The sequence below is a fragment of the Equus asinus genome, chromosome 2 (genome assembly GCF_041296235.1).
Source record: "Equus asinus isolate D_3611 breed Donkey chromosome 2, EquAss-T2T_v2, whole genome shotgun sequence".
NCBI classification, from domain to species: Eukaryota; Metazoa; Chordata; class Mammalia; order Perissodactyla; family Equidae; genus Equus; species Equus asinus.
In genome coordinates this window covers 141,438,142-141,449,984 of record NC_091791.1, presented here as the reverse complement: position 1 = coordinate 141,449,984, position 11,843 = coordinate 141,438,142, and the positions used below count along the sequence as shown (strand labels likewise).

General features: G+C 40.3%; 1 protein-coding gene across 11 annotated transcripts in view; it reads left to right on the top strand.

Annotated features, from left to right (window-relative positions):
• Positions 1-401: 401 nt before the first annotated feature.
• The window catches only part of TCF12 (transcription factor 12), a 348,762-nt gene continuing 337,320 nt past the window's right edge, over positions 402-11,843 (top strand). For 3 of the 11 annotated variants that reach the window (XM_070500951.1, XM_044764822.2, XM_044764819.2), the window contains exons 1-3: positions 474-748; positions 1,682-1,778; positions 2,842-2,914. In XM_070500951.1, the coding sequence (XP_070357052.1) occupies positions 1,704-1,778; positions 2,842-2,914 (148 nt within the window). In that variant the 5' untranslated portion in view covers positions 474-748; positions 1,682-1,703. Of the gene's footprint in view, positions 749-942; positions 1,297-1,681; positions 1,779-2,841; positions 2,915-11,843 lie in introns of those variants that run through there. The other 8 variants (XM_070500927.1, XM_044764820.2, XM_044764823.2 and 5 more) reach the window with 7 other exon arrangements.

Genomic DNA, 11,843 nt, shown 5'->3' with positions numbered 1-11,843 from the left:
CGGGGACTGGAGCCTCCGGTCCCGGCCGAACGCGGCGGCCGGCGTCCAGCGCGGCTGGCTCGGAAACGGCAGCCTTCAGGGCTCTGCGGCTTCGGGCCGGGCGGCTCGGGCAGCCGATCCAGATGCGTCTGCAGCTGCGTCTCCGCCGCTTCGCTTCGCGGCCTGAGGCAGGAGCCGGCCAAGCCGCGCCTCAGTGCCCGCCGCCCGGATCCCGGGGCCCCGGACGAGGCGTTCTCGGCGGGCGGCCCGGCCCTGCCTCGCGGGGTGTCTGCGAGCGTCGCCCGCCCCTCCCCGCCGGCCCGACTCCGGCCCGCCTCACCCCACCGCGGGCTTTGTCCACCGGCCGCGCGGCGGCCCCTCCCCGTTCGCGCCGGCTCCTCCCCGCCCCCTCCGCCGGCCCCACTTCCTCGGCGCAGGCGGCGGGAGCGGGCCGGGGCCGAAGGGGTTAACCCGGGGCTCTTCCCGGCGCGGAGGGATCCGGAGCCGAGCCGAGCGCGGTGCTGAGGCCGCCTCAGCGAAAAAAATGTCCGCCTGAGGAGACCCACAAGTTCTATTCGGGGGGACCGCCAGCCCGCCCCGGGAGGAAGGGGCGGCCAGGCCCGAGAGCCGCCTGCCCCGCCCGGATCCGAGAGCTCGCGCGGGGCAAAGTGAGCCGAACCGCCGGGCGGTGCAAGGGGAAGCCGGAGCCCGCTCTCCCGGCCAAAGTGAACTTTAATCGGGGTGGTTGGATGCGGAGACGGGGTGGCAGGTAATTGCGGGCAGGCGAACGGGAGGGGGACGCCGCGGCGGGGCTGGGGGCTACAGGGCGCCGCCGCCTCCCTGCCGGGGCACAGACGCCCCCGGCCCGCGCCCCTTTGTACGGAGGCGAGCCCGGGGTTCCCTCCAAGTTGGGGAGCGGAGTGGGGGCGGAGGCGAGAGTCGCGGGCGGCCAGGCCCGCGGGCGGCGCGCTCGGCCTGCGCGCCACGCTCCGCGCTCGGCTCGGGCTCCGGGAGCGCGGGAGAGCGGGCTGCCTCGGCCGCCGCGCCGGGCTCATTGTTCGGCTGGTTCGGTGCCGGCCGGCCGCGGGCAGGGCAGCAAAAGTGGGAGGAGGCCGAGCCCGGGGAGGAGGACGCCGGGCGAGAGCGAGACTAGTTGTCGGGGTTTCTGTTTTCTTTTTCCAAACGCCCCTCGGACGCGCGGAGGGTGCTTTCCGACCCCCCGGGCCCGCCGGGGACGTCCGGGCGGCGGCGGCCGCGGCCGCGGGCCTGCGAGCGGCGCGTTCCCTGCAACTTGTCAGTTCTATTGTTGCCGAGCCGGTGAGTCACTTCGCATCGCCCCTCGCCGCCGCTCCGCTCCGCTCGCTGGATGCCCCATCGCCCCTCACCCCGCCCCTCGAGACCCCCGGCGGCGGCGGGGGAGGGGGCGCCGGAGGGAGCAGGGTCGGACTCGGAAACTTGCGGGAGCCGCGGCGAGTTGCGGGAGCCGCCGCGTCGCTCCCGGGCCGCGCCGAGGAGGAACGCGTGGATTCGCGGAGCCGGCGCGGGCGCCGGGCTCTCCTGCCCCCTGCCCGCGCGGCGGTGGGAACGAGGGGAGTGTTAGAAGTCAGCCCGGCGCTCTTCCTCTCTCCCTGCGCCCCTCTCCATCCCCTCCCGCCCTTGGGGCCTCGGTGGTCTCTGGCTGAGCTTGTTTCCTCTGCCTTAGGACCTGCTAGAAGTGGCCGAAGATGAATCCCCAACAGCAGCGCATGGCCGCTATAGGGACCGACAAGGAGCTGAGCGACCTGCTGGACTTCAGTGCGGTATGAGAGCTTTCCACGGCATCTTGGGGTTCTGCTGAGGTTTACTGAAAAAAAAAAAAAAAAAAGGAAGAAAGGGGTGGGGGGAAGCGACGTGGAGACTAGGCAGCGTGAACTCCATCTGCTTTGAGCGGTAGTTCTCAGGGCTGGAGTCCAGCTCCCCCAAGTTGGACACCTGAACTTTGATGTAATGTCTAGACTTGCAGATTTAAAACTTTTATGCCGGAGGGGTCATTTGATTTAACCAGTTAAAAGGAGTATAATGTAATCATGAGCTTCGGTTGAGTCACCCTCTGACCCTGATGATTATTAGGGATTTTGAACTTCATATGAAAAAGGAAAATTATTTTTTCTTCGAAACTCCTAACCGTTTCCCTCCCCAAAATGGGATACAGTTTGTGGTACCTGAAAGACGTCAGTTAGAAGAAAGCCAGTCAGGGGCTAGAGTTTCTAGCCTTTTTGGGTTGAGCATTTTTAAGATAAATATATACTTATGTGTAGGTATATATGTAAAGAATACATCTGTGTGTATATATTTTTAAATTTTTTAACGTGGGAAATAATTGAGTGACTTAAAAATATCAGCAGAAACCAAAGCACCTACTGCCCTTATTCCTAATGGATTGAATTCCTTTATTAACTGCTCTTAGCAGGCAGGACCAATACCTACTTTATAAAACTGTGTTATAATGGATCCTTATTGTATGTAGTGGTTTCATTGGATATGATTCTGTGTTTATTAAATTGTAATGTAAATGTAATGAGATTTCAGTTCCAAAGTGAAGATCATGCACAAAAATTTACCGTTTAAACTTAATAATCTTAGAATCTCTCATGTAAGTGACTGGGTTTTTCAGAACAGAATGTAACCAGTATTTCCAAGTAGCGTTAGCAAATCCAGTATCATTCAGTGTATCTGCCTTTCTGGGTCTGAATATATATCTCCAATTATATTTTAACTTCTCTATGAAATATAGTAACTAACTGATGACTCTAGGTGAACTTTTGTTTGCAGAGAGTCTAGAAGAATTTCAGGATTAACAGACACGTTTGGGTTATTTTGCAGATGTTTTCCCCACCTGTTAATAGTGGGAAAACCAGACCAACGACGTTGGGAAGCAGTCAGTTCAGTGGATCGGGTAAGATGATGTCTAAAATAAGAAATTCATATTTTGGTGGTGTGATACATTTTAGTAGGAAAATATAAAGTATCTTAATATCTTTCTTCATGCCATTCTGGAGTGTCCAGTTAAAATTATAAACAAAAACAAGCCCTAAATGAGGGCTGTTGCTCTAAGGATCCGTTAACATTTCTATAAGCATTTCAATATGGATTTAAAGTTGTTCTCTATTCTGTGAATTTTTAAGGTGAAAATTGTCTTGTTTGAGTACAAGGGATTATATTATGTCTCTGTATTTAGAAAAGTACTAGAAGAAAATGTCTGTGGTCCATTTGTGGTCTTTTTTAAAAAATGTTTATTTAAATATGTGTATTTTTAAATTTTGCTAAAATTTCTACCCATTAGCATTATTAAACCCTTGGGTTCTAAAGAACTGGTAAAATAATATTATTTAATATGTGTATGTGAAAAGTAGAATTGAGTCAAGCCATAATTAGTGAGACTTATTTATTTTAAAAGATGGCCGTTCCCTTGAAAGTGTACAGCAGATTAACAATTTTGTGGACAGTATTTAATGGAATAAATGTTACAGGTAAATGAATAGAAAGATTTGTTTTCAAATGACACTTTTTAGATGACTGATTTCTGTCCTACGATCAGATTATATTAGAAAAATGTTTAGAGTAGGTTCAATTAGATTCCTGTTCCAACACTCGTGCTGGCATCTTCAAATTTACTTTCTGTATATTTATAATTACTATGCTGCATTATTAACATTTATCTCATATGTTTAAAATATGCATTTTTTTTGTTTTCCTAACTTATTTAAACTCATGATTTAAAAAAATAAACATTCCAGAAGCAAGGTCCATTCTAGTGTACAAAAGCTATAATTTTCTTTTAACTTAAATATACTCCTTAGTGCTGACAGATGAAAAAAAATTAACTAAAGCCAGGACAGCATCATCTTAAGAAAATCAGCTGTCAAATCTCTGGGCTGAAACTCAGTAATTCCTCTTTGACCAGTGCTGCTTATTTCTCCTAGTAAAATGATAGTTGATTTCTTAAGATATTGTAAGAGCAAAACATCAGAAAAGAGGTTAATTTTATAACCAATGTAACACTTATACCACTTTGTGTTTAAAAAATGTCTCTATTTAAAAATCATATACTAATTTAATTTACCAAAATACATTGTTAATAATGAAATTGCAGTGTATGGGGAAAATATAGTATGTTGTTTAACACCTCAAATAAGTAAAATAAAAGCATTTTGGATTTTAAATATCCTAAAGGCTAATATTATCCTTAAACAAAAGGGTGTCATAAAATGTCAGCCAAACCCCAACTCTTTTCCTACCTCCTTCTAAATAGAAGTGGTAATCATTTGAAAATTGTTACTTTTTTGAGAGAGAAGGAAGAAAATTATTGGTTAATATAGAAGGAGGTTGTGTTCCCTTTCTTTACTGCTGTTTTGAGTACATCTCAATTTTTGCAACTAATAATTCATTCTCAGGAACTTTCAAATTTACTTTGTCTCATACAATACATAGTAGATGCTTAGCATATTTCATTAAATGAGTAGTGATATTGCTGTTTCAGGCTGTTAGTTCCAGCTTGAATTGTGGAACGTATATTTAACTGACATTCATTGATATCAAGGACAGGAACTTCAGAAACTTGCTATTAGAAATACTTTCTGTTTTTAGAATAAGGGCAATTATTTTTTTTCACTTTTTAAAATTTAAGAAGGTATGATTTAAGTAGTCTGTGAAATTAAAAAGTATGTGTGAACTTGGTGTGTGTTACAAGCAGGGCATTGGAGCAGTTGTGGGCCCTTCTTTCTGTAGCCTGCATTATACAAAGAAAAAAATTATTTTTGTACATTGTAGAAGTGCTCATAGTGTTTGATTCTTTGGAGTAGGAAATTTTTAGTTTTAAACCTGATTTGTTATTTATCCGTTGAAAGTTTGAACTTAAACAGCTGTATTCAGTGGACATAGTAATATTTATCTGTGTGATTTATTTTAAATTCCAGGAAGAAATTATACTTTAGAAAGAGCTATGATATTTAATAATTAGTGAATCATTTCAAGTTTTGAGGAAGGGAAATTGGCTTAAGTGATTATTGTCTATCAAAGTATACTGGTAGACACAGTTTTCTTATAGCCATTTCTTATCTTAAAGGAAATGTCTAAAAGAAATTGATATACAATATTACTTTATTTGCATACTTTATTGATATTTGAATAATCTGTCCTGATTTCAAAGGGTATGTAATATGTTCTAATGCCTGTTTATTTGCAGCATGTAAGGAGGTAAAGATCTGACTTTTCTTCTGAAGAGCTGACTTAAAGATTAGAATTTTCTTGTCTTTGGAGTAGCATTTGTAAAATCCCAGCCTTTTTTCCTCATGAAAACTATAATTGTTCAATATAATTTCCTTTCTTGATTATTTGTCCTTTTTGAGGATGACTTCACAGTGGGCTTTTTTGAGAAATAATATGTAACAGTTTTAGAATTCTTTTACCTGAAAGCATACAATATATGCCATAGTGCATTGTCATTTTTTTATTGTATTCCTAAAGCAAAACAAATAACTCGTAGGATAGCTGACACTTCATCAAAAGTCACTATGGAAAAGATGAACATGTATTTATTATTACTTATTTGTCTTGAAGAATCTGTTATAATGCCATTTCTCTCTCAAGGTGTTAATTTTCTTTATATTATGATAAGACTGAATTTGTCTGCTTGGGACGATAGTGTGTGGGATGTTCTTACAGTGACCTTGAGAGAGGCGTTTCTGTGTGTAGGAGTCAAAGGTGAGGCACTGTGTTAGGGCAGTGTGTACAAGGAAAACTTGTTGAAAGGATTGACAACATGGAAATAGTTCTGGTGTTCAAATGTCCCCTCCAGCTTCAGGGTTTGAGTGTATAGAACTAAACTGTGATACCGGGTTTAATTTTTAGTAGTTTAGATGTTTACGTGATATCTGAAAAGTTTTCTTTGTTAGTTTTTGAATCCAAGTAATGAGATGTTGGAAGGGAGTGGGATATATTTATTTTGTAAACCATCTGTATATGTTAAGTCTGTCTGTCTCTGATATTTCTGTCTAGAAAGTTATTTTAACTGGCCAGTAAAGCTTTACTTTTCCTTATTGAAATCAGAATTTTGTAACACTATAGATTTCTTCTTTCCCAAGATTTTTGGAAATAATTGTAAGAACTATTTTCCAGCTCTTAATTTTTAAAAGGAGTACAGTTTTTCATTCTTTGGTTACAGGTCAATTTTTGAGGGGAGAAATTTTTTGTATGTACGTATAGCCTTTTTAAAAATATTGATATAAGGCCAGAAAAATGAATTCTCATTAAATTGCTCTTAAGTAACTTTTTTAATTAAACTTTTTGTTTTGAGATAGTTGTGGATTCATATGCAGTTGTAAGAAACAGTACAGAGATCCCATGTACACTTTGCCAAGTTTCCCATAATGGTAACATCTTGCAAAACTGTAGTACAATATCACAGCCAGGTTATTGACAGTGATACAGTCAAGATGCAAAAACAATTCCATCACCACAAGGATTTCTGGTATTTCCCTTTTATAACTGCATCTACTTCTCAAGTAATGAAAAAAAAAATCCATGGGAAGATTAGTAAATACCTACTCGCCCTATTAAATATGGCATAACCTTTTCCAGTTGCCTTAGCATTATTTGAATTGATCAAGAAAGAAAACCAAAAGTTTACCAATGTGCTTGTTAATTGAACTGCCATATAAGTAGGAATGGTAATTTTAAATAGAGGGGAAACTAGATTTGGCCTTCTCATTTAAGGTATTTTAAGGTTGTGACTAGGGTGTAGTTCATATTGTGTAGCTATCCGCATTGAAATTTATAATAACTATAATGTGTAGTAAAACACACTTGTTCATATTTAGTAGAGTTATTTGAGTAACTGAACCATGTTAAACATTTGCTTCTGGCAAGCCGTAGTGATGAATGAGAGTAACTGCAGAGTCAGCAGGCATGTGAGGAAAAATACCATGTTTTAGGATAAATATGGTCTGCTCTTAAGTGGCTTATTTAGGGTAAAAGTTAAGTAGCGAAAGTGTCTTTTACGGAAGATCTGTACATGAAAATAGAAACTTGGAAAACAGGAAAATCAGAGACAAGATCATAACCATGAGTATTGTGTGCTTTTCAGAACAGTTCTTGTAGTCTTCCTTTAAGTAGTCATGGCTTATAATGGATTTGAAAAACAATTTGATTAGGTCACAATATTTTAGAGACTTGTTTATTATATACAGTGAGACGTACCTATAATTAATTATTATTTGTATCTGTTTTCATTAACAATTTGAATACAAATTCAACTTTCTTTTAGGCTATCCTTTGGCATATCGTTTTCTTTGAGTTTTTTAAAATCTCTTGGAATAGGAAGATGAAGATACTCGACCTTAAACACAGTTGTTTTCATATTTTTAGATTTAATGGTGCCATTTAGAATAATCTCTTATTAAAGCCAGGTAGTCTTTTCTGTTCCTGAACAATCGGTAATCATGCCTGGTATGTCGCTGCCTGCTTAGTGTTGTCGAAGACTGGGATAACTCTTGCCATAAGAGAGTAAAGTAACACTGTTAGAAAGGGTCTCCTCAAAAAAGAAAGGCTATTTCTGGACAGTGTGTGGGATACCTTTTTTTTTAATCATTTAATAGGACTGCTTTTTGGTATCACTTGATTATATTTTTTTGGATGGGAATGTTGAAATTCCAAATCTAAATGCTTTTGTGTTTAGGGAATAAAATAAGAGGACGACAAACATTTAAATATATCAGTTCAAAGGACTAAAGAATGACTTTCTGCTTTGTTAAGTAGTTGAGCCATATTTATCTCAGATTTATCAGTTAATCATTTAGTATCTACTTTATGCAGCCTGCTATTCTAGTAGCTTTTAGGAAGAAGTAAAATGGAGAAGGACATAGACCAAAAAAAGTGGAGGCATTTCACTTGTAGATAGGAAGATAATATGTAAAATTATGAGGTAGATAAACTTCTATAACATAAAAATGTCAACAATTGTGCATTAATGTAGTTTAAATTGAGTCCATAAGAATAACAGTATGCTGAGGAGTCAGGGAACTGGCTTAAGAACAACTCAGAGATGTTGAATTTAGACTTGACTTTTGAAGGAGATATGGAAAATGAATTAGGGAAGAGAAGAACTGGCCTCCACAATGTGGAATAGTTTGAAAAGAGACCCAGAAGTGGGAATTTGGCTTGCTCCAAGGGCCTCTACAATTCAGGGAAACAGAAGCTGTTTTTAATTGATCACCACTTCTGCACTCCTGGAGGAGCTCATGTTTATGTACTGTTATCTGGAGCCAGACTACATGGGTTCAAATCCAATCATTGCTACTTATTAGCTGGATGATCTGGGGTAAATTACTTAACTTTTTTGTGCTCCTGTTTCTTAATCTGTAAAATAGGACTAATAGTAGTAGCTATCCTCGTAGAATCGTTTTGAATGTTAACTGAATTAACATGGTAAGGCTGCAAAAACAGCGCTCGGCACATGGTTAGCTGTGGTGAAATGAATTGTTAGTGGTGAGGTAATAGAATAAGGAAAGCATGTATTCAGGAGGCCATTGTGCTAATCCAGGGATGAGCTGGTGAAGGTTTGGACTTGGTATGAAGTAGGAAGGAAAACTACCAGAATAAAGGATTGACAAAATTTGAAGAACTGGATTTCTCTAGGTAAGAGAAATAACTTAAGGTTGCAGTTCTGGCATAATTGGAGGATGGTAGTGCTGGGAGATGCTGAATTCTTTTGAGCATTTTAAATTTCACCTGACTTGGGACTCTTATGGCTAATTTGGGGATTTATGAGAGAAGAGTGCTGGGAGATGAGTTAAAGATGTTGGTAAAAACAAAAAAGAACTCTTTTCTGCCTATAAAATTAATATGTAGTCATTGTTGAAAAGAAATTGGAGAATAGAAAAAACAACAAGGGGGAAAAACACCCCTTATTTCCCTTTCTAGAGAAAATTATGTTTTGATTTATTTCCTCTTAGTCTTTTCTTGTTGGTCCTGTGTTTGCAAAGTTGAGAGCTTAGTGATGTTTTCATTTTATGTTCTGATTTTTTATTTCACTTAATATCATGAGCATCTTCTCGTGTTCTTAATGATTCTTTATAAACTTGGTTTAAAATTGTAGGATATTACATGGATGGATATAACATAACTCATCAAATCAGCTCTCATACTGCTTGATATTTAGGGGTTTTGTTTGTTAATTTGCTTTTTGTTATTATAAGAAAATGTGATACTGAGCACCTTTTTGTACATACATGCTTTTTTATCCACACTTCAATTTCCTTTGGATACGACATGTGGATTTTGTTTTTTGTGCCTACAAGTTATAATTAAAGCTAAGTGAGTGAGTGAATACCCTTAGGGAGATGAACTCAAAGAGAGATAAATTATCGGGCCAAGGATTGACGTTAATGGTGGAGGTAGGTGTATAAAATTAGTGACTTTGGTTGATTATTTAATGTAAAAATAATTTTTGTTAGTATGTGAACGGAGTGTATGGTGACATTTGGTGCAGATTTGTCTTGTATTTAAATGGGTTGTACAGTGACTGGCAGGAATTCTTGTCATTCTTTGACTTGTGCTTATTGAAATAGAGTGGACTCTAATTGGAGTCTATCAGTGAGAGAGCCCTTGAGTTCTTGACTTTTTGTAACAGAGGCAGTGTGTGTAGTGGGAAGAATTGGGCTCAGGAGCCAATTCCAACTGGATTGGAATCAGTGCTTTGTGACTTATTAGCTGGGTGGCCCTAGGTAAGTCATTTAAATGATCTGACTGAGCATAGTTTTCTCCTTTGTGAAAAGTGGATAATAATGCCTACTTTCAGAATCCTTGTGAGGATCAGATAAGATTATCTCTAAATATTGCCTGCCACATAGCAGCTTCAAAAATGGTAGCTGCCATTATTGTTGTGGTGCCCTCTTAAGTAATAGTCATGATAATAATTGTTATTAATAGTAATATAACTGGTATTATAGCCAGTGTTTATTGAACTATTATATGCTAGGCACTATGCTAAGCAATTTATGGGCATATCTCATTTTACTTTGGATAAAATGAGATGTTTTGTGGTGCTGGTGGGGAGGGTGAGGACATGCCCCAAGGGCAGCTAATCGAAGTTGCTTTTTAGTGTCATGAAATTATGTATATTGTTAAAAGTCTAAGAAGAAATCACGCAGAAGAGTAGTTTTGATAGGTCATCAGGTACCTAAGAACCTTACCTTTTTTTTTGTAGTTGATTTCTTCTTAATGCTGTTATTTTGTAGACTAGATACTGTATAGTGCAGAGTGGTGAACAGAATTGTGTACACCTTTTGAAAACCCTCTCCCATGTTTAGGCATTGCCATTTGGATGTAGTATTTTCTTCATATTCTCTCTCTAGCTACTCGAAATTCTTTCTGGAATGAGGTGTAGTCTATATAAATAAATATAATAAAAATTAACGTGACCTGAGAGGATAGAATAGCTGGGAGACAGGTTGGAGAGAATGTTAAGAGTCTCTAGGGGAGAGCTTCTCCACTTTTTTCTTAATGGTGGAAGAGAACGAACATAAACTCCCCTGGTAGCCTGAAGCAACACATCGCAAGTGAGCAGAAGAAATCTTATCTTAAAAATTCATGTGCATTTTGCTTTCTGCTCCCTAGCACAACACTATTTGTTGCAATATAGATATGTTTTAATTAATCATTGAGTAAAACTGAAGTTCTAGGAAGAAGTATCGTGTTTAGTGTAAGGCATTGTTGTCTTCCTGTTTTGCTTTGTATCTTTGGGGTTAGGGGCCAGGTGGAGTGGGACGCAGGCCTAGGCTATCCTTTCCTTAGGGAGAAGCCCAGCTCTGCAGCATATTCTTCAGCTGTCTCTATCTATTCCTACATCTTTTCTTGCTCCCACAGAGGTCTATGAAAGGTATCATTACGTTGGAGGGAAAAATGGTTTTGGTAGGGAGGATATTGTTATTCCACAAACTGAAGCACAGAGAGATTTGTTACTAATGTCACTGTGGTTGGAACCTCTATTTTCTGTTTCCAGCCAGATCGTCCTGTAATTTCTAACATACCTGTGACTTGAGAAGAAAATGTATATTTTTAGAGAGAGCGGTTTGGTTTTTTGTTACATGTTTAAAATGTGCTCTCATTTGTTCCAGGTTAAAAATGTGCTCTCATAAAGACCATGGTGAGTCACCGAAGCTACTAGAAGCTGATTGGGGACTTAAAGATCACACAGAAATGAAAACAGATTAGGGATTGGTTACTAATTTTTATTGTATTGGATAGTGACTCAGGGATGAAACCTTCAAAATAAAATAATAAAACAATTTGAGATAAGGTGCAGGACAGAAAATATTGCCTTTTGTTTTTAAATAACCATACTTTACCATATTTTTGGTTATTAAAAATGGAGAAAATGGGTCCAAGATGTCATTATTTCACATCTGTTTTAGGTGTTAGGAAAGTGCCTCAATTTGAACTGAGGGTTCTCTGCATTTGAAAGATTATTTCAGTTACCCAAAGAAAGTCTCTCTGGAGGTAGCCTTGCTCAAAAGTTGTTGGTTTTTCTTCTGATCGTTTTACTAGTAAGCCATTGTGAGGTTTTAAAACGAGCGGGATCAACTCATGATTACTATTCCACCACTTCATTGGTGGTTAACGTAGAGAATGCAGGTTGAACTTCATATGATCACACAACTCAAACAGTGAGCACATGGGCTGCTGCTCTCAGTAGGAGTTGTGAGTGGTGGTGGAGCAACACAGGGATCCCTTCTAGGAGGGAACTACAGTCATCAAGCTTCTCAGTCCTGTAGGCAGATCTTGTTTTGAGGTTCTTGGGAATAAATAAAAGGTTTACTTTGCCACTG